The sequence below is a fragment of the Oncorhynchus keta genome, chromosome 7 (genome assembly GCF_023373465.1).
Source record: "Oncorhynchus keta strain PuntledgeMale-10-30-2019 chromosome 7, Oket_V2, whole genome shotgun sequence".
Taxonomy (NCBI): domain Eukaryota; kingdom Metazoa; phylum Chordata; class Actinopteri; order Salmoniformes; family Salmonidae; genus Oncorhynchus; species Oncorhynchus keta.
Window position 1 is genome coordinate 37184232 of NC_068427.1, and position 21512 is coordinate 37205743.

The 21512-nt window shown below is 44.1% G+C and overlaps 1 protein-coding gene across 1 annotated transcript in view; it reads left to right on the forward strand.

Annotated features, from left to right (window-relative positions):
- LOC118386344 (solute carrier family 49 member 4 homolog) overlaps positions 1 to 21512 on the forward strand; it is a 97563-nt gene that overhangs the window by 32625 nt on the left and 43426 nt on the right. The window contains exons 3-5 of the mRNA XM_035774030.2: positions 2939 to 3222; positions 10708 to 10837; positions 16585 to 16693. Coding sequence (XP_035629923.1) covers positions 2939 to 3222; positions 10708 to 10837; positions 16585 to 16693 — 523 coding nt within the window. The remainder of the gene's footprint in view (positions 1 to 2938; positions 3223 to 10707; positions 10838 to 16584; positions 16694 to 21512) is intronic.

A 21512-nucleotide genomic window follows, 5' to 3' on the forward strand; every position in this document is an offset into this window, starting at 1 on the left:
GGTGTAAGGGATATATGGAGTAAAAAAAGTACATTATTTTAGTGAAATAAAAGTTTTCAAAAAAATATATAGGAAAGTACAGATACCCCAAAAAACTACTTAAGTAGTACTTTAAAGTATTTTTACTTAAGTACTTTACATTAATGATCACCACCCTGCTGAGTTAAAGTTCTGAGACATGGGGTTTGTGTTATTGTCAACCAATACTGCTGCTATGTATGTGTCTCACACATATACATATGTAATTTACATATCTCTTTCCAGAGTGTGGGTGCTAGGCTTGTGATTGTAATTTAGATGTAGACTAGCGCGTTTAATCTTGAATCTTGTTTTGGAGGCAGCTCTGCAGAGTGGTCACTAGCTGGCACAGCCACAAAGTCATTTTTTACAATATAGCCAATTTTGACTTTGCAGCTGGCCTATCTAAAGGGGAAATCACTCATGTCTGCCTCCAGGACAAGACTCATGACAATAAACGTCAACCTGTGATTTAGATACAATAAGCCCAATTGGCTACTGATCTGATTTGGAATAGCACTTTGTGGAGATGAGCAGGAGAGGAGCTGAGCGGGAGGGGAGGAGAGCAGCTGAGAGGAGAGGACTGGAGGAGGGAAGAGAAGCTGAGGAGTTCAAGGGCATTGCAGGCAGTGATCAAACGGAGAAGGATGGCTGTGCTGTAAGGGAGAAGGATGGTTGCAGTTAGCTTGATTTAGGAACAGGAGGGATCCATTGACAGCATGTACTAGATGTTATTTTTAAAGGAGGGAGAACCATCGTTTCATTTTCGATTGGCATCCTTTTTAACCAAATGCTCTGGGGTGTAAACGTTGTTCAGTTTGGAGCTCATTTCTGAGAATCAAAGAGAGTGAGTTGTGAGATTGAAACACCTTCCTGTTGTCAGAGCTATTCTCTAGTCTAGTTCAGGGAAAAATACCTAAGGAGAATCTGAGTCAGTCAGAATATCTGAAAAGAGGCCAGGGCAGGAGAAAAGACATTAGTGGTCACTGATTAAACAGAGGTCAGAGCAGAGCAGCATTGATGATAACTCTTGAATCAAACCAGGTTAAGGTAGCTGTCTGAAAGCCAATGAATCTTCATTTTTGCCATTTTGTTCATGTATTGAAAACAGTAACTCCCCTCAATGTACTCTGAACATTTCATGACTCTAGGATCAAGAAAATATGTTAAACATCGCCTCTGAAGTTTCAAAATGGTATGTTATTGGCAAAATATGGCCATTTTTTTGTTTTGGAGATATAAGGTTTTCATCAGACATTCAGTGACATTATGCTCCCTCTCTCTTAGAGGTCTATTAATTTCTCATTGATTGGCCACACACATACACACATACACACATATACACGCACCGCCATGACCCATTGTGCCAATGATACTGCCATGGCTTCTCTGATTGTGCCATGTTAGATTGGAGTGGGTTTCCGGCAGTGGCAGTAGTATTACCTCTGTCACACTATGACAGGTTAAGAGACATGAGCATACTCTATATCTAACTGACTGACTTTCTTCCTCGCTGGGCTGGCTTGGTCTCAGAGCAATGAGATTCTCTCTGACAGGGTTCATCAATACACATTAAGTGAATCATCTCTCGTAGAACGACCGCTCTCCCTCCCGTTCTCCTCTCTTCCTCTCCTCTTCTCCTCCTCCCTCCACTCTTCCACACCCCAGAATCATCAAGCAGGAATTGATTAATCATCCCTTTATCTGAGAATTTGATTAGCAGTCTCCTGTCTCCTCCATCTATCTGAAGACCTTTATATTATGTTGATTGCTTCAGTTGAGGCCGAGGTCACATTTCATATTAGGTCACATTTCATTTTCGGCCACACAGTGATAAGGTCACACAGATGGTTTTTAGAAGGTATATCCCTTGAGACTGAATGATCTCGATCAGAATCCTTCAGATATCCATGCATCAAATCTAGTGTGTTAAATCAGATATCATATCTAATGAAAATGATTATCAGTTAGATACAGTACTTGTAGTCTTGTACCGATCACCATTGATTGAGGATTTGGAATTCTCCAAGGATCAGTGGAGGATGGGATGTCATCAAGTATAGCGGATGGAACATAGATCTTTGGAACAGCGGGCACCATAAATCATTTCATAATTTTGATAATTCTGTTTGGCTTTAATGGAATGAGTGATCACAGCGCGAGAGGGAGAGAAAGAGTGGGAGAGAGATGGGGGAGGGGGGCGAGATGGAGAGCGAGTGGAGGAAGGTGGAAAGTGGAGGGAGAGAGGAAGGGAGAGAGACCGAAGAGAAGTGAGGGAGACTGTTTTAGTGTAGAAGATAGAGGGGGAGGGAGGGGGTGGGTTAAGAGTTGTTTGAGAAGATCTCAGGAGGAGGTAAGGGATAAAGACACTTCCATCAATCTGCCTTGTCAGCGTTGGCAGCTCTTGTCATCTGGCATGAGCTGCTCTTGTTTGAGCTGTTTTTGGTTTGAACTGTCAAGGCAGACGGTGGCAGACTGTCTGAGAGTTGCTCGTTTTTCTCTGTCTGTATCCACTTCTCTCTCTTTTTCTAAGCTCAATCATTTTCTCTCTCTCTCTCTCTCTCTCTGCTGTGTGATCTCAGACAGGGCAGACTGCACCTTGTCTTTACAGAGCTGAGCTCACAGACAATTAATCAGCACAGCACTGTTCTCCCTGGCCACTCAGGCCTCAGCCACACTGGGCTGGCTGGGCACAGGGGACTCAGAGTTACTGAACATTAAGGAGGAAATGTGGGACCACTTATTGTATGTTCATAAATCATCTAATGATGTTTTCTATAGTTCTGAATGAAATGAATGAAAAATACTGAGAACTTATCACATGTACAATAACATTTATCTGGTTCCACTGTTTGCCTTGTCTGTATGCATGATGTGACATTAATGTTTCATGTTTCTCCCTGTCCTCTCCTCTCTGCAGGTTAATACACGGTGGTCAGCTGTTGAATGGTTTGGCCGGACCAACAATAATGAGCGCTGGACCCCTCCTCTCCACCACATGGTTCGCTCCAGACCAGAGAGCCACAGCCACCGCTGTCGCCTCATTGGTCAGCTATCTGGGGGCGGCGTGCTCCTTCATCGTCGGCCCGCTGCTTGTGCCTGCCCCTAACGACACCACCCGTGTCATGGTGGCCCGAGCTGTTGTCTCGACAGACACCCAGATCAATCACATACGAGACAGGATTCAGCTGGTTTTGTATGCAGGTACTGATGTTTTGTCTTATGTAGCTATTATAAAGGCTTTATGAATGCATACGTAAGAGGGCATGCAGTAAAGTGTTACCCAGATACACAAGACAGGATCCAACTGGTTGTGTATGCAGACAGGCCAAACAAAAATAAATGCTGTCGCTACCTCGCATTCAAACCAAGGTGCATGAACACTGGCACAATGAGAATACTGAAGATGAGAAGATATTCAGTACGATGTCCTACAAAGAGTCGTATGTATGTATGTATGTATGTATGTGTGTGTGTGTGTGTGTGTGTGTGTGTGTGTGTGTGTGTGTGTGTGTGTGTGTGTGTGTGTGTGTGTGTGTGTGTGTGTATTGACAGCAGCACAGACAGTCAGTCATCATTACCCTGCAGGAATCAATAACAGACCATCTCTGGTCTGGATCTTGTCTAGGGACAGATTCAAAGTGATCTGACTGTCTCATCACACGAATACCAGTCTCAAACGTTTAAACCTTGTACTATTCAGAACAGAACGGGCTGCCATAAAAAGATGGGAGCTTGGACCGGTCTGCTTAACTGATTCAGAAAATGAAAGCATTTAATGAAAAATATATATATTATTCGCCCACAATGGTACATTGAAGCTATGGCTTTGTGTTAACCTAAGGGCGCATTCATATTACATTTAAACGGACAAAACAGACACATTTTCTGAACCGAGCCCTTTAGAGGTCATAGGGAAATTAATTTCAAGTCAGAAAGCATTTAGAGGGAATTATATTCCTTGATGTTTTCCTTCTGCTTCTCTGAGGATAATAAATTCTGCACCTCCATACACACGCTACAGAAAAGCAGCAGTCAACCCTTGTGCCAAATGAAAAGTCTTTTTTGGGTTGAAAAAACTAATGTGAGCTGCGTTGCTCTAGCCAGCCAGTAAAAATGCAGCTGCTGTCCAACCAATCTGCACATTATGACAAGAAAAAACATGATTTATGATTCTGGTGGTACTTTTTGGGAAATAGATTGTCTGAAAATGCTATAGATTTTCCAAGTGAGATGTGTTCGGTTGCCCATGCCAAGCCATGCCAGGCCAGGCCCAGTGAAAAGGGTTGGGGGATTTAGTAGCTTGTTTGGAAGCCAGGGCCATGAAGGCAGGCTAACAGAGAGTATCGGAGCCCTCTACAGTGTCTGTGCCAGCTGAATAATCTAGTCCCAGGGCCATGAAGGCAGGCTAACAGAGAGTATCGGAGCCCTCTACAGTGTCTGTACCAGCTGAATAATCTAGTCCCAGGGCCATGAAGGCAGGCTAACAGGGGAGCCCTCTACAGTGTCTGTGCCAGCTGAATAATCTAGTCCCAGGGCCATGAAGGCAGGCTAACAGAGAGTATCGGAGCCCTCTACAGTGTCTGTGCCAGCTGAATAATCTAGTCCCAGGGCCATGAAGGCAGGCTAACAGAGAGTATCGGAGCCCTCTACAGTGTCTGTGCCAGCTGAATAATCTAGTCCCAGGGCCATGAAGGCAGGCTAACAGAGAGTATCGGAGCCCTCTACAGTGTCTGTGCCAGTTGAATAATCTAGTCCCAGGGCCATGAAGGCAGGCTAACAGAGAGTATCGGAGCCCTCTACAGTGTCTGTGCCAGCTGAATAATCTAGTCCCAGGGCCATGAAGGCAGGCTAACAGAGAGTATCGGAGCCCTCTACAGTGTCTGTGCCAGCTGAATAATCTAGTCCCAGGGCCATGAAGGCAGGCTAACAGAGAGTATCGGAGCCCTCTACAGTGTCTGTGCCAGCTGAATAATCTAGTCCCAGGGCCATGAAGGCAGGCTAACAGAGAGTATCGGAGCCCTCTACAGTGTCTGTGCCAGTGAATAATCTAGTCCCAGGGCCATGAAGGCAGGCTAACAGAGAGTATCGGAGCCCTCTACAGTGTCTGTGCCAGCTGAATAATCTAGTCCCAGGGCCATGAAGGCAGGCTAACAGAGAGTATCGGAGCCCTCTACAGTGTCTGTGCCATCTGAATAATCTAGTCCCAGGGCCATGAAGGCAGGCTAACAGAGAGTATCGGAGCCCTCTACAGTGTCTGTGCCAGTTGAATAATCTAGTCCCAGGGCCATGAAGGCAGGCTAACAGAGAGTATCGGAGCCCTCTACAGTGTCTGTGCCAGTTGAATAATCTAGTCCCAGGGCCATGAAGGCAGGCTAACAGAGAGTATCGGAGCCCTCTACAGTGTCTGTGCCAGCTGAATAATCTAGTCCCAGGGCCATGAAGGCAGGCTAACAGAGAGTATCGGAGCCCTCTATAGTGTCTGTGCCAGCTGAATAATCTAGTCCCAGGGCCATGAAGGCAGGCTAACAGAGAGTATCGGAGCCCTCTACAGTGTCTGTGCCAGCTGAATAATCTAGTCCCAGGGCCATGAAGGCAGGCTAACAGAGAGTATCGGAGCCCTCTACAGTGTCTGTGCCAGCTGAATAATCTAGTCCCAGGGCCATGAAGGCAGGCTAACAGAGAGTATCGGAGCCCTCTACAGTGTCTGTGCCATCTGAATAATCTAGTCCCAGGGCCATGAAGGCAGGCTAACAGAGAGTATCGGAGCCCTCTACAGTGTCTGTGCCAGTTGAATAATCTAGTCCCAGGGCCATGAAGGCAGGCTAACAGAGAGTATCGGAGCCCTCTACAGTGTCTGTGCCAGTTGAATAATCTAGTCCCAGGGCCATGAAGGCAGGCTAACAGAGAGTATCGGAGCCCTCTACAGTGTCTGTGCCAGCTGAATAATCTAGTCCCAGGGCCATGAAGGCAGGCTAACAGAGAGTATCGGAGCCCTCTATAGTGTCTGTGCCAGCTGAATAATCTAGTCCCAGGGCCATGAAGGCAGGCTAACAGAGAGTATCGGAGCCCTCTACAGTGTCTGTGCCAGCTGAATAATCTAGTCCCAGGGCCATGAAGGCAGGCTAACAGAGAGTATCGGAGCCCTCTACAGTGTCTAGTCCCAGGACCATGAAGGCAGGCTAACAGAGAGTATCGGAGCCCTCTACAGTGTCTAGTCCCAGGACCATGAAGGCAGGCTAACAGAGAGTATCGGAGCCCTCTACAGTGTCTAGTCCCAGGACCATGAAGGCAGGCTAACAGAGAGTATCGGAGCCCTCTACAGTGTCTAGTCCCAGGACCATGAAGGCAGGCTAACAGAGAGTATCGGAGCCCTCTACAGTGTCTAGTCCCAGGACCACCTCTCTGATAAACCACTGCTCTCTTCATTGACTACACTGGACATCATCAACACAGTAGGTCTGTATGTTCGCAGGTTCTGTGCTCTGCTGTCCTGTTCTGTTCCATCTAAAAGTAGGGTGGAATCAGAGACGTATACATGTACAGTTGAAGTCAGAAGTTTACATCCACCTTAGCCAAATATATTTAAACTAAGTTTTTCACAATTCCTGACATTTAATCCTAGTAAAAATTCCCTATCTTAGATCAGTTAGGATCACCACTATTTAAGAATGTGAAATGTCAGAATAATAGTTGAGAATGATTGGTTTGTTTCAGCTGTGGGTCAAGAAGTTTATATACACTCAATTAGTATTTGGTAGCATTGCGTTTAAATTGTGTAACTTGGGTCAAATGTTTCGGGTAGCCTTCCACAAGCTTCCCACAATAAGTTGTGTGAATTTTGGCCCATTCCTCCTGACAGAGCTGGTGTAACTGAGTCAAGTTAGTAGGCCTCCTTTCTCGCACACGCTTTTTCAGTTCTGCCCACAAATTTTCTAGGATTGAGTTCAGGGCTTTGTGATGGCCCCTCCAATACCTTGACTTTGTTGTCCTTAAGCCATTTTGACACAACATTGGAAGTATGCTTGGGGCCATTTTCCATTTGGAATACCCATTTGCGACCAAGCTTGAACTTCCTGACTGATGTCTTGAGATGTTGCTTCAATATATGCACATCATTTTCCTGCCATCTATTTTGTGAAGTATGCCAGTCCCTCCTGCAGCAAAGCACCCCCATGTTTGATGCTGCCACATCCGTGCTTCACGGTTGGGATGGTGTTCTTTGGCTTGCTAGCCTCCCCTTTTCCCTTCAAACATAATGATGGTCATTATGGCCAAACAGTTATGTTTGTTTCATCAGACCAGAGGACATTTCTCCAAAAAGTACTGTCGTGTCTTTGGCTATGCCAGATTAAGTGATATGACATGCTATTCTATAAAATCCTTTCTCCATAATTAATATTACCTGATTGAGCTAATCATGTAAATGTAATTAACTAGAGAGTCGGGGCACCACAAAATAATATTTATAGAGCTGTTATCTTCCGAATAAACTCACAAAGGCCTAGTAATATTTTACAGCAATAGTAGTCAATATTAATCGTCACCTTAATTCAGTCTCATCTGAAAGTTGTACATTCTTGGTTATCTTCACGAACCCTGGCTAACAAGTTGAATCAGCAATACACAATTGGGTTTAATTATTTATTTACTAAACACCTAACTAATCACACAGAGTTACATATTCAAAGAATGAATCATACCTTAATTACAAATTATATCATAAAGGAAAACGTCCCTAGCGGATGGAACAGATATGACAGCTGCTTACACAAAAGAAAAGGGGCTGGGTTTGAGTGAAAGAGCGGGAAGACTGAAGGACAAAGGGAGAAGCTGTGCTATCGTACAGTATCTTATGCATTCTAAATTACCGCCCATTTGGAAAAGGAAAATGCAATAAATATTTACTCTGAGCTGCGCTTCGGTAGGTTGGTGGTAGATGGATGGCTGTGTTGCCAAACCGAGTCCTTTGTCCTTTGAAGAATGTCTCTGCTGGTCAATTGGATACGTTGTAGTAACGTCGTTGTGTGGTAGACGGGATATTCTGTCTGTTCTTTCCTAGCCTGCGTTTGCAGCGGCCGCTGCTAACTCAACGGCTAGGAGGTATCACTTCTGTAGTGAATAAGAGTTCAAAGTTCATACCATTCGCAACCAAAGCTCATGCTGAGGTTGGCTTAGTTCTGTAGTTGACATGTTCGTCCTTTTAACGCAGAGGCTGCAGGCCTCATGTACGTGGAGCATGAGGTTACATTTTCGTCAAGGCTTTATATAGTGGAGCGAGAAGGGTGTGTCTGAAAAGTTTTATAACCCATGTCTCTTCACAGGGACACTGATTGAGCAGAGCCCTAACCTTATGAAAACCCAAATCTCTCATTTGGAAGCTAAAATTACATTTCATCTCTTCACCAATAATTTTATATTCAAACATTTAAATTGAACAACAATTCCATGTGACTCCGATAACCACAATGTCCAGACTTTCCACTATAAAGTTTGTCATCCTATCATTGATGAGAAAGTCCCAGATGACAACCGAACTGACATCATATTCATTAAGTACCACCGCATATGTTCAATTGGTCAGATTACCAGAATATAGTTAATTTCCCCTCACCTTCTGATGTTCCCAGAATCTCTATGTTAACAAAGGGGTTTTCAAATGTAACATCAGTAGGGTAGAGAGAGGAAAAGGGGGGAAGAGGTATTTATGACTGTCATAAACCTACCCCCAGGCCAACATCACGGCAGTACGATCTTTGTCCCCATGTGCAGTTGCAAACCGTAGTCTGTCTTTTTTATGGCGGTTTTGGAGCAGTGGCTTCTTTCTTGCTGAGCGGCCTTTCAGGTTTTGTCGATATATGACTTGTTTTACTGTGGATTTAGACACTTTTGTACCCGTTTCCTCCAGCATCTTAACAAGGTCCTTTGCTGTTGTTCTGGAATTGATTTGCACTTTTCGCACCAAAGTACTTTAACCTCTAGCGACGAGCAATCCCGTATTCGGGAGCGTAATCATAGCCTCAAGCGCATTACCATAACGCATCATTTCCTATTCATGAAAATCGCAAATTAAATGAAATAAATATATTCAAACACAAGCTTAGCCTTTTGTTAACAACACTCATCTCAGATTTTCAAAATATGCTTTTCAACCAAAGCTACACAAGCATTTGTGTAAGAGTATTGATAGCCTAGCATAGCATTAAGCCTAGCATTCAGCAGGCAACATTTTCAAAAAAACAAGAAAAGCATTCAAATAAAATAATTAACCTTTGAAGAACTTCGGATGTTTTCAATGACGAGACGTATTATTTGTGTAGACGAAATAGCTCCGTTCATCACGTTTGGCTAAGAAAAAGACCGGAAAATGCAGTCACTTACAACGCCAAACTTTTTTCCAAATTAGCTCCATAATATCGACAGAAACATGGCAAACGTTGTTTAGAATCAATCCTCAAGGTGTTTTTCACATATCTATTCGATAATCTATCAGTGGTGGCAGTTGGCTTCTCATCAGAAGCAAACGGAAAAATACTGCAGCTGGAGATTACGCAATAATTGCGACGGAGGACACCAAGCGACCACCTGGTAGATGTAGTCTCTTATGGTCAATCTTCCAATGATATGTCTACAAATACGTCACAATGCTGTCGACACCTTGGGGAAGCGACAGAAAGCCTAAGCTCATTCGTGGCCCATTCACAGCCATATAAGGAGTCATTTGCATGAGGCGGTTTTAAAAAATGCGGCACTTCCTGATTGGATTTTTATCTGGGTTTTTTCTTTAACATCAGTTCTGTGGCACTCACAGACAATATCTTTGCAGTTTTGGAAACGTCAGTGTTTTCTTTCCAAAGCTCTCAATTATATGCATAGTCGAGCATCTTTTCGTGACAAAATATCTTGTTTAAAACGGGAACCTTTTTCATCCAAAAATTTAAATAGCGCCCCCTATATCCAAGAAGTTAATCTCTAGGAGACAGAACGCGTCTCCTTCCTGAGCGGTATGACGGCTTTGTGGTCCCATGGTGTTTATACTTGTCTACTATTGATTGTACAGATGAACGTGGTACCTTCAGGCGTTTGGAAATTGCTCCCAAGGATGAACCAGACTTGTGGAGTTCTACAATCTTTTTTCTGAGGTCTTGGCTGATTTCTTTTGATTTTCCCATGATGTCAAGCAAAGAGGCACTGAGTTTGAAGGTAGGCCTTGAAATACATCCACAGGTACACCTCCAATTGACTCAAATTATTTCAATTAGCCTATCAGAAGCTTCTAAAGCCATTACATTTTCTGGAATTTTCCAAGCTGTTTGAAGGCACAGTCAACTTAGTGTATGTAAACTTCTGACCCACTGGAATTGTGATACAGTGAATTATAAGTGTAATAATCTTTCTGTAAACAATTGTTGGAAAAATTACTTGTCATGCACAAAGTAGATGTCCTAACCGACTTGCCAAAACTATAGTTTGTTAACAAGAAATGTGTGGAGTGGTTGAAAAACGAGTTTTAATGACTCCCACCTAAGTGTATGTAAAGTTCCGACGTCAACTGTATCTCTGCGTGGAATGGGTTTGTTACTGACACATTGACTGAGTTCAGGTCATTAGGAGGCCAATAATAAACTTTATCTTTGACCTTAAGGTCAATAACCCACTGAGCTGTCTTTCTCCCCCCCTGCCATATAGAGCTTGGTGTGGTGGCGGTCCTGTTTGCTGCGGTGCTGTTCTACTTCCCATCCCGGCCCCCCAGACCCCCCAGTGTAGCCGCTGCCAGCCAGAGACTCCGCTACAGCAGCAGCATCTGCAGACTACTCAGGTATGTGCTGTCTGGTCCTTTGACATCATCACACACCAACACTAAAAACAGGAATTCATATTACTTTACTTTACTGACAGGCAATGCACCATACAGCAATGTAGAAAGCATATTGATGTAGTTTTACAGAACCACTCTGAATAGAGCAGCATGCTGAGATGAACCCGAATCAACGGAGTGATCTGCAATTTGCAGTTGTATGATGCCTTCAATCACATTTATTTATAAAGCTATTTTTACATCAGCAGATGTCACAAAGTGCTATACAGAAACCCAGCCTAAAACCCCAAACAGGAAACAATGCAGATGTAGAAGCACGGTGGCTATGAAAAACTCCCTAGAAAGTCCGGAACCTAGGATGAAACCTAGATAGGAACCAGGCTCTGAGGGGTGGCCAGTCCTCTTCTGGCTGTGCAGGGTGGAGATTATGTACATGTACTGTTTGGGCCGCTAGTTAATGTGCATCAAAGACATATCATCTCTCCCCCTAGATTAATTACACTGCCTTAAGGTGCCCCTGGTATTCCCATGGCATTCCACTGGCCATGCTTAATAAATAAAGAATCAGAATCGTCATCTCCTCATCCATACACAGCCAGGGTCTTCTGGAGTCTGGGGTCCTGTAACATACTGTACTCATACAACCAGGGTCTTCTGGGGTCCTGTAACATACTGTACTCATACAGCCAAGGTCTTCTGGAGTCTGGGGTCCTGAAACATACTGTACTCATACAGCCAGGGTCTTTTGCAGTCTGGGGTCCTGTAACATACTGTACTCATACAGCCAGGGTCTTCTGGAGTCTGGGGTCCTGTAACATACTGTACTCATACAGCCAGGGTCTTTTGGAGTCTGGGGTCCTGTAACATACTGTACTCATACAGACAGGGTCTTTTGAAGTCTGGGGTCCTGTAACATACTGTACTCATACAGCCAGGGTCTTCTGGAGTCTGGGGTCCTGTAACATACTGTACTCATACAGCCAGGGTCTTCTGGAGTCTGGGGTCCTGTAACATACTGTACTCATACAGCCAGGGTCCTCTGGAGTCTGGGGTCCTGTAACATACTCATGCAATATTCAGAATGCACTGTCCTCCTAGCCTTGCATCACACACACACTGAGAGCTGGGGGAAATGGTGTTGTTTTTGGATGAGAGCTAGAGCACTCATTAACATCCGCAGATTCTGTTCCTGTGGTGCGTATCCTGTCTGGTTGTGGTGGAATGGAATGGGCTGAGGAATGATGGCCTGTGGGTTGTGGGACTGGGATGAAGCGCTGGGCTGTGGACAGCCAGTCAGCAAGCGGGTTGGCTGCTTGGCTCTCTGTAACTCTCTACAGTCAGCCCCTCCAGACAGCCAGATCTCTCTTTCTCTCTCTTGCTCTCTCTCTTGCTCTCTCTCTTTCTGTCTCTAGTTCTTACTGACTCTCACTGATGATAAACAATAACAAACTAAGCTGCTAAGCACAGAGCTTCAAGAGAGGTCATAAACCCAGTGTGCACACTGTCTGACACACACACACACATACTTTGTCTGGACTGCCCCATTGGGACTGTAATGCGATCTGGAGTCCCACTGATAAGCAGCCTTCCAGCGGCCAGTCTGAACTGTATCACACTCAAGCAGCATCAGTAGCTGTCTGGCTGCTGGGAGTTCTACTCTACAGAAGGATTGTGGACAGAAGGAAGGGAAAATTGGGCCTTGAGTATCTAAGTTCCACTCGTCAAAGAAAGATGGACCTGGGTTAGCAGCAACATTCTGTTTTCTAAAGTTTGCTAGGTTTTCTAAGCCAGTATCCTAAGCCACCATTTTTTCCCCTTCCTTCCATTCTGTTGTGCCAGACAGAGTTTGAACCGTAGTAAATTATAGGTTCGCCCAGCCGTTCTCTTCCGCTGCAGAGCCTAATCACAACACAGGTCTGGTCAAAAGTAGTGCACTATATAGGGAATAGGGTGCCATTTGGGATGTTACCCAGCTCTCCACACATTTAGAAAGGTTATCAGTACTACGTGACCACTGCCCTGAGAATAGTAATGATGTTAGCTAGCAGCATTAATGAAGGTCCCATTATTACAATAACAGTCATTTTGCCTTGGAACGTTTTCTCCTGCTCATTCTGATGCATTGAACTCCAGCCAAGACCTGTCAAGGACAAATGGCACTTAGCTGATGATGCCTCTGGCTTCATGGCTCCCCGGAATATTTCACCCTCCACAGGGCGGACCTGTGCTGTGCTTACTTAGCCTGTGTCCCAAATAGCACCCTATTACATGGACCTTTTGACCAGAGCCCTGTGGGCTATATAGTGCACTACGTGGGGCATAGGGTGCCATTTGGGACAGCCTTTCTATACAGTGATCTAACTAAGCTGTGGGATGGGAAAAGGTGCTGATATTGATTCCTGCCATCACAGCAGAGATAGAGAGAGCGTTCCATCAACACACTTTTACGAGTCCGTCTCTCTCGACTCTCAACTCCTCCAAGGCCAAGTAGTCGAGTACCACAGGACAGGGTACTGGATGGAAAACATCATGGAAAACTCCCTCCAGCCAATGCTTACACAAATCCAATTATTTTAAATCCATGATCGGTCCGTTTTCACAAAGTAGGAGTGCTGATCTAGGATCAGCTCAACCTCATTGATTATAATGAATGAAGAGGGGTACTTGATCCTCAGCATTTCTACTCTTGATACGTACAGCCCCTAGTCTACTTCCCTGTCCGTCTCTCTCCTTAGAGTTAGTTTATGCCTGTTCCATCTCAGCACGGATGAATAGCTAATCAAGTGAGAGGAGTAAGAGTGCCAGCCCTTCGTGGTTTTTGAGCATTTCTACAAATGTCTCTCTAATCATCAGGCCAGTGCGTCCAGGAGCCTGTATGTGTGTGTCTGAACACAGAGCGGAGACTCTCGCTAACAGAGGAGCCCCCCCATCCCCCACTCTCACCTCGCTGCTAACACTGTCTGTCTGGCACCACTCCAATCACTCTATGACCAATTACAATCAACCATAAGACCCCGTCCCCGCTGCGTCTCCACGCCGCTGATTTCATTTGGGAACCATCACTTCACCCGCCTAACATCACCATTAAATCACCAGGCGTCTAGGCTGACAGTGACAGCAGCCGTCATGGAAGGGGAAGTCTGTCTCCTCTGTCTCTCTGTGGAGGATTGTTTTTGTTTCCCTAATGTCCGTTCACTACGGACAGCAGCCGTTTACTCATGCATTTGTTTGTTTCCATTGATATGCCAGCGGCGTCCTGCGTGTATGGTGGAGGGGCATCCGGTGAATTCTTAAGGCGTTCCTCATCCTCAGGGGGAGATCAAAAACAACCCTGAGGAAAATAACCACCCTCTCTGTGGTTTGTCAGTGTTTACAAAGACTGACAGAACTGGCCAAAGTCCCATTGATATGACCAACCCCTTACAACAGTTTATATTAAAGACCCTCAGTCTCGTATGTCTCTCCTCTCAGGCTGTTAGCTAGTGAAAGAGCACACAAGATTAGGTTCTGTTTCCCTAACGTGGGTATCTCACTTAGTTGTCCGTGGTCCTAACCCGATACACTCATCATTTCTGACTGCATAGCGTCTAGCCTTAATGTTCTCACAACCATGAACACTATGTTTACAGCAGGTGGTAAATGTGTCATTTGTAGACTCACAGAGAGGAAGCAGGGCCGGGGGAATGGATTCAGATGTGATTGGCGTAATCCGCTCGATTAGCAGAAGGCCATAATCTTCCTTCCAGGGATCTTGGAGTCACAGAACAATCAGAGGAAATCATTGTCTCAGATCAACATCTCAGATGCGGGAAATGACTTTGTTTGACATGCTACTATTTCCAAACCCATTTATACAAGTAAATGTGTTATTAAGTAGGTGTTTGTGTGTCTGTGTATGTGGTTGGTGTCACCACATGAAAGGTTCCCGGTTCTCCATTTGTCGATTCCATTTCTTAGCTGCTCTCCCCCGTATTCAAACCTCATCTTGGAGCTAGTATTGCCAGCCTGTCAAGCAGCTCTTCTCATCTCTTCCTGGTTCATGGCCAGGTGTTTATCTCTCTGTCACCACATTGTGATGTGGGATAGATCATGCCTGACAGTCAGAGATGCTGTGTGGTGCTAGCTGACAGGATAGGAAAGCAAGAGGCTGTCTGGTGGCACGTCTCAACACATTATCAACCAGAGAGAAGGAAGGAGACGGGTGAGGCTTTTCTCTGCTCTGTATTGTCTCAGACAGACATATGTACTCTTGTCATGCACACGGGTTATATATAGTTTTTCTTGCCCCAGAGATTACCCTTCGTTCATCACCAAATGTAAACTTTTTGAGTTAAACGTTTAGTTTGTCATGATGACTCATAATGGACTTAAATGGGACTTTGCTAGTTTAGGATAGTGTAGGACTTTACTAGGCAGTGATAGTGTAGGACTTTACTAGGCAGTGATAGTGTAGGACTTTACTAGGCAGTGATAGTGTAGGACTTTACTAGGCAGTGATACTGTAGGACTTCTCTAGGCAGTGATACTATAGGACTTCTCTAGGCAGTGATACTGTAGGACTTCCCTAGGCAGTGATACTGTAGGACTTCTCTAGGCTGTGATACTGTAGGACTTCTCTAGGCAGTGATAGTGTAGGACTTCTCTAGGCAGTGATACTGTAGGACTTCTCTAGGCAGTGATACTGTAGGACTTCTCTAGGCAGTGATACTGTAGGAATTCTCTAGGCAGTGATACTGTAGGACTTCTCTACGCAGTGATACTGTAGGAATTCTCTTGGTAGTGATACTGTAGGAATTCTCTAGGCAGTGATACTATAGGACTTCTCTAGGCAGTGATACTGTAGAACTTCTCTAGGCAGTGATACTGTAGGACTTCTCTAGGCAGTGATACTGTAGTACTTCTCTAGGCAGTGATACTGTAGGACTTCTCTAGGCAGTGATACTGTAGGACTTCTCTAGGCAGTGATACTGTAGAACTTCTCTAGGCAGTGATACTGTAGGACTTATCTAGGCAGTGATACTGTAGGACTTCTCTAGGCAGTGATACTATAGGACTTCTCTAGGCAGTGATACTGTAGAACTTCTCTAGGCAGTGATACTATAGGACTTCTCTAGGCAGTGATACTGTAGGACTTCTCTAGGCAGTGATACTGTAGGACTTCTCTAGGCAGTGATACTGTAGGAATTTACTAGGCAGTGATACTGTAGGAATTCTCTGGGCAGTGATAGTGTAGGACTTCTCTAGGCAGTGATACTGTAGGACTTCTCTAGGCAGTGATACTATAGGACTTCTCTAGGCAGTGATACTGTAGGACTTCTCTAGGCAGTGATACTGTAGGACTTCTCTAGGCAGTGATACTGTAGGACTTCTCTAGGCAGTGATACTGTAGGAATTCTCTAGGCAGTGATACTGTAGGACTTCTCTAGGCAGTGATACTGTAGGACTTCTCTAGGCAGTGATACTATATGACTTCTCTAGGCAGTGATACTGTAGGACATCTCTAGGCAGTGATACTATAGGACTTCTCTAGGCAGTGATACTATAGGACTTCTCTAGGCAGTGATACTATAGGACTTCTCTAGGCAGTGATACTATAGGACTTCTCTAGGCAGTGATACTATAGGACTTCTCTAGGCAGTGATACTATAGGACTTCTCTAGGCAGTGATACTATAGGACTTCTCTAGGCAGTGATACTGTAGAACTTGCTGCTAAAACGCATTTGTTTCTCTCTCTCTTGCCCTCCAGTAATTTCCGGTTCCTGATGATAGCGTTGGCCTACGCGGTGCCTACAGGAGTGGTGGCAGGCTGGTCAGGAGTTCTGGACATGATCCTCACCCCTGCCAGAGTCAGCCAGGTGAGGAACACACACCTGACCCAACACCCACAACATGTCTGCTGGGTTTAGAACATACCAAAGATACAGATTGTCTTCAAAGTTGAGAATTGTTTTCTGAACTAGCGTATCATTACTCACTTTATTCACTCTGAATGTACTACAGTAATAGCAGTTCTTGAAGACAATTTAGACATTTTCAAACGGATCACTTCTTAAGGTAATTTATTACATTAGAGCATTTACAGCATTTTCTGCGAATTTCATACAAATGACCTGCTCTGGTACGCACCCACAATGAAAAAGTTGTGTTTCAATAGCTATCTGAACTCTGTGTTGATGCTCACCTTCTGAAGCACTGAAACAGGCCCGCCAGCCTGCCTGAAAACTTCCCCTTATTCTAACTGGGCCTGTGATGTAGCTAATTGTCTGAGACAAACACACAGTTTGATTTCCCTGGCTGAAATGAATGTTTACTTTTGAAATGGCACTCTATTCCCCACATATTGCACTGCTTTTGACTAGAACCCTGTGGCTAAAATGGATGTTGACTCATAATTGTTGCCACAGCAACACAATGTAAAATCTTCTTCACAAAGTCGACTTTACTTTCCCATCCTGGACTCATTAAAAATAAGCAGGCCCTTGTGAATAACACTTTGAAGTAAAAAATGATCCTCCACATGGGGCTTGTTTGGTTGGGCTGTCCTCTTTTTTTCTGTCCACTTCCTCTCTCCAAGTGGTTTCACCTTGTAAGGGTCTAATGAAACATACATGGAATCGACAGAACTTTATTTGCATGCGGGAAAATGTGGAGCACGTCAAGATAGCCAGGCACTTAACACTTGAGATTCTTATCTTAATGAGACCGACATCGTCTCAGACCCTTCAACCATCCTGGATTAGCATCAGAGATTTCAGGATGAGAGAGAACAAGTGAAGAGGAGATGATGGGATGCAGACCAGAGCACCCTCTACTTCTACCAAGATAGTAGTGGCTCAAAGGAGACAAAAGAGTCTTCTTTTCAAGGTTATCATCAGACAGGTACTTGAGAAAAAATGACAGAGCTGTGGGATCACACACACACACACACACACACAACCTTGTTGTATTCACCTCGCTATCTTTCCTTTCTGTCAGAACCTACAGGCAGTATCCTCAATTCTTTATACTCTTTATGTCTAATGGTTTCATTTGTCGTGGAAAGGAAATCATAAGGAACTGTTCTTATCTCCTTATCTAAAGACGGTGTCACAAAGATGTTGGCGTAGCTGAACTCTAAACAGTTTCCCCAGGTTCAAAACATATAAATACACTGAGTCTGTCACGTAGAGTAGGCTAAACTGGATAACCTAACCTCTATCAAAATAAAAAGATGGCGGAGCCGCAAAAGTTCTTCTGTGCAAAGGTGTTTATTTACAAGTGATTCCGGAACAAAAAAACAACAGTACTGCCATCAACGTCTACCTTATGGGACAGCTTAAAAACAATGCTGCCCCATCCACAGCTCAATCCAAAAAAAACCTTCCCATGACTGAAAGAGAGGCTCCTTTTGTAGAGCTAGCCCCTCCCCTCAGAACAATTAACCCTGGTTAATTAATCAATTAACAATACAAACCTACATTTTCCATGAACTAAACATACTAAAGGATATACATTGCAACACGGTTTTAAACAATATCACAACATAACATTTACAACATTACATCACTACTGACAATATCTTTCAATATGCCCATATGCATTAATGAGCCATTTGGGACAGGCACTATAAAGCCAACCCAATTCCCTTAGCTCGGGTCCTTTTCCAGCATACCCGGAAGCTACAGAGATGGAGAGAGAGGAACAGAACAAACAAACAATGCGCTCATCCACAACATAGATAAGTATAATAATTATTGTATCTCTCAAATATGAACATTGACAAGTGTGAAATGCATGCACCAAGACAGAAGTTAATTTGTGTGTCGACCCACATTAATATATAATATAATATAATAATATAATAATAATATAATAATAATATATAATATATGCCATTTAGCTGACGCTTTTATCCAAAGCGACTTACAGTCATGTGTGCATACATTCTACGTATGGGTGGTCCCGGGAATCGAACCCACTACCCTGGCGTTACAAGCGCCATGCTCTACCAACTGAGCTACAGAAGGACCACATTGTTAACTTATCTTATAATGGCGCAGGGAGGAGTGATGAATATGTGTGTGCGTTAAAGAACCAAATGCTGCCCGCGGCCAGTGACTGACTTCTACGTCACAGAGTCATTAAAATGCATCACAATGAGAGCATTCACTCCTGTGTTAGTTTGACTTGAACAGCACCTTGAGACGAATGTCCCATGTATGTAGAGTCATTATAAAACAGGTTGTTTGCATCCTGGATGCTAATTGGTTGATTTGAGGGATAACAACTGCCACAAAATACCATGATGTATTCATCTCCCGCTGAAGAAAATTGTCTACACAATATTTTTCCATGCTGCTATTTGGTTTGAAACAGTTGGGGGTTATAAACCTACCGGTCTGCCTCTACGACCTGTGCAACAATGTATCATTTTACAAATGCGATCTCTCCTGTGTATCAACGAGAAACTAATAATTCAACATGGAAACCGTAAACACTCAGAATTCCATTAATTCATTAACCAGCTTATGTAGGCATATTGGATATTATTAAATCATTAATTATTTAACTTGTTGTCTCAATCATTGAATTTCAGCTAGCTACATGCCACTGATTTGTTTTACATAGCAACATTGAATGTATAGAACGATTAGAATGAATGACTGGGTCAAGACTTGAGAAAATATCTAACGATCAGCCCGCTTGGTTAGCAACTTGAGAATGCAAAAGTTATCCAATGCGGGCCTGTATGCAAGGACCAGCTGACATCATGTCAGTGATTCTCTCATTAACAAAGGTGTGAGTGTTGACGAGGACAAGGCTGGAGATCACTCTGTCATGCTGATTGAGTTGGAATAACAGACTGGAATGGCTGTGAGTGGAAATCGGTGTGAGAGCTCACTCAATAGTTATTGGCAGAAAGCACTGGAGTGCCATTTTCGCTGCCAACGATGTGAGTGGTACGTCCCATTCTCTGCCAAAGAAGAGGCAAGCACCCGCTGTCAGCAACCAGCGCCAGGACCATGGACAGTTCTTCCACACGTGCCATCAATGGAAACATTACTATTAACATCACCAACAAGCTTGGTAAGCTCGGACTGGCTCACCATAATAGTTGTTACCTATTGGATATTTTTTAAATCATTCATTATTGAACTTGTCTCATCATTGAATCTCAGCTAGCTAACTACATGGCACTGATTTGTTTAGAATACCAACATCGAATGAATAGAACAATTAGAATGAACGACTGGGTCAAAACATACAAAAATAACTAAAGTGACCAGCCCGCTTGGGTAGCAACTTCAGAATGCAGTAGTAGGTATATTCGGATGAGTTATGTGGAGAATAAAGTATATACATACACAGTGAGTTAACAGCAGTATAGAAACAGAATATAAGGTGACCAGTGTTCAATTAAGCAATAATGCCCGAGAACCTGGGAATTATCGTGTGACAACTCCCTCCAAGGGCTGTATCCTGGCCCGAGGTGGGAACCGCCCTTATCGGGAGTTATCAAATTATAATTCCTGGGTATGTACAGTCGTGGCCAAAACTTTTGAGAATGACACACATTAATTTTCACAAAGTCTGCTGCCTCAGTTTGTATGATGGCAATTTGCATATACTCCAGAATGTTATGAAGAGTGATCAGATGAATTGCCATGCAAATGAACTGAATCCCCCAAAAACATTTCCACTGCATTTCAGCCATGCCACAATAGGACCAGCTGACATCATGTCAGTGATTCTCTCGTTAACACAGGTGTGAGTGTTGACGAGAACAAGGCTGGAGATCACTCTGTCATGCTGATTGAGTTTGAATAACAGACTGGAAGCTTCAAAAGGAGGGTGGTGCTTGGAATCATTGTTCTTCCTCTGTCAACCATGGTTACCTACAAGGAAACGTGCCGTGAGACGAATGTCCCATGTATGTAGAGTCAACGTGCCTGCAAACCTCATACACTACTGTAACTTTCTATACAGCTTGGGAGCTGCAAACCTCATACACTACGGTAACTTTCTATACAGCTTGGGAGCTGCAAACCTCATACACTACTGTAACTTTCGATATGCTACAACCTGCAAGGTGCACGTTAGTCTTGGCACCAACGAACCATGACCTTATTCTGATAAGACGCTATCAGGAGATTCATTGAAAGGAATACAGTGAGGGTAGATATGAGGTGTGAAATGATAGCTCTATAGCTGTGACTGTCTGACACACATACTAAACCTATTTAGGTCAGCGATCAAGAGGAAAACAGTGCAAGCGACGTGAGTGGTGTGGTACACTCTCTCACACACACACACACACACACACACACACACACACACACACACACACACACACACACACACACACACACACACACACACACACACACACTCTATCCCTCCTATGGAAGGTTAATTTGCCAGTCTTCTCTACGCTACACGCTGTGTGGTCCCACTGTCATCCCAGACAGAGCTCTCTTTCTCTCTCTCTGCAGCGAGGTGAACACTATAGAAGTGCTGCTTTAGCCCCTCATCCCCCTTCACTGCCTCCCTCTCAGCTTCTCTCCACTTCGCCAATCAAATGCCACTTGCCAATGTTAGTGCTGCCGTGTCACTCCAGCCACTGCAGGGGCTGTGCTCGTCTCTGCTGTTCTCATGAACAGGCTATGTTCTGCAGATATCAAATGCTGTTTTCAA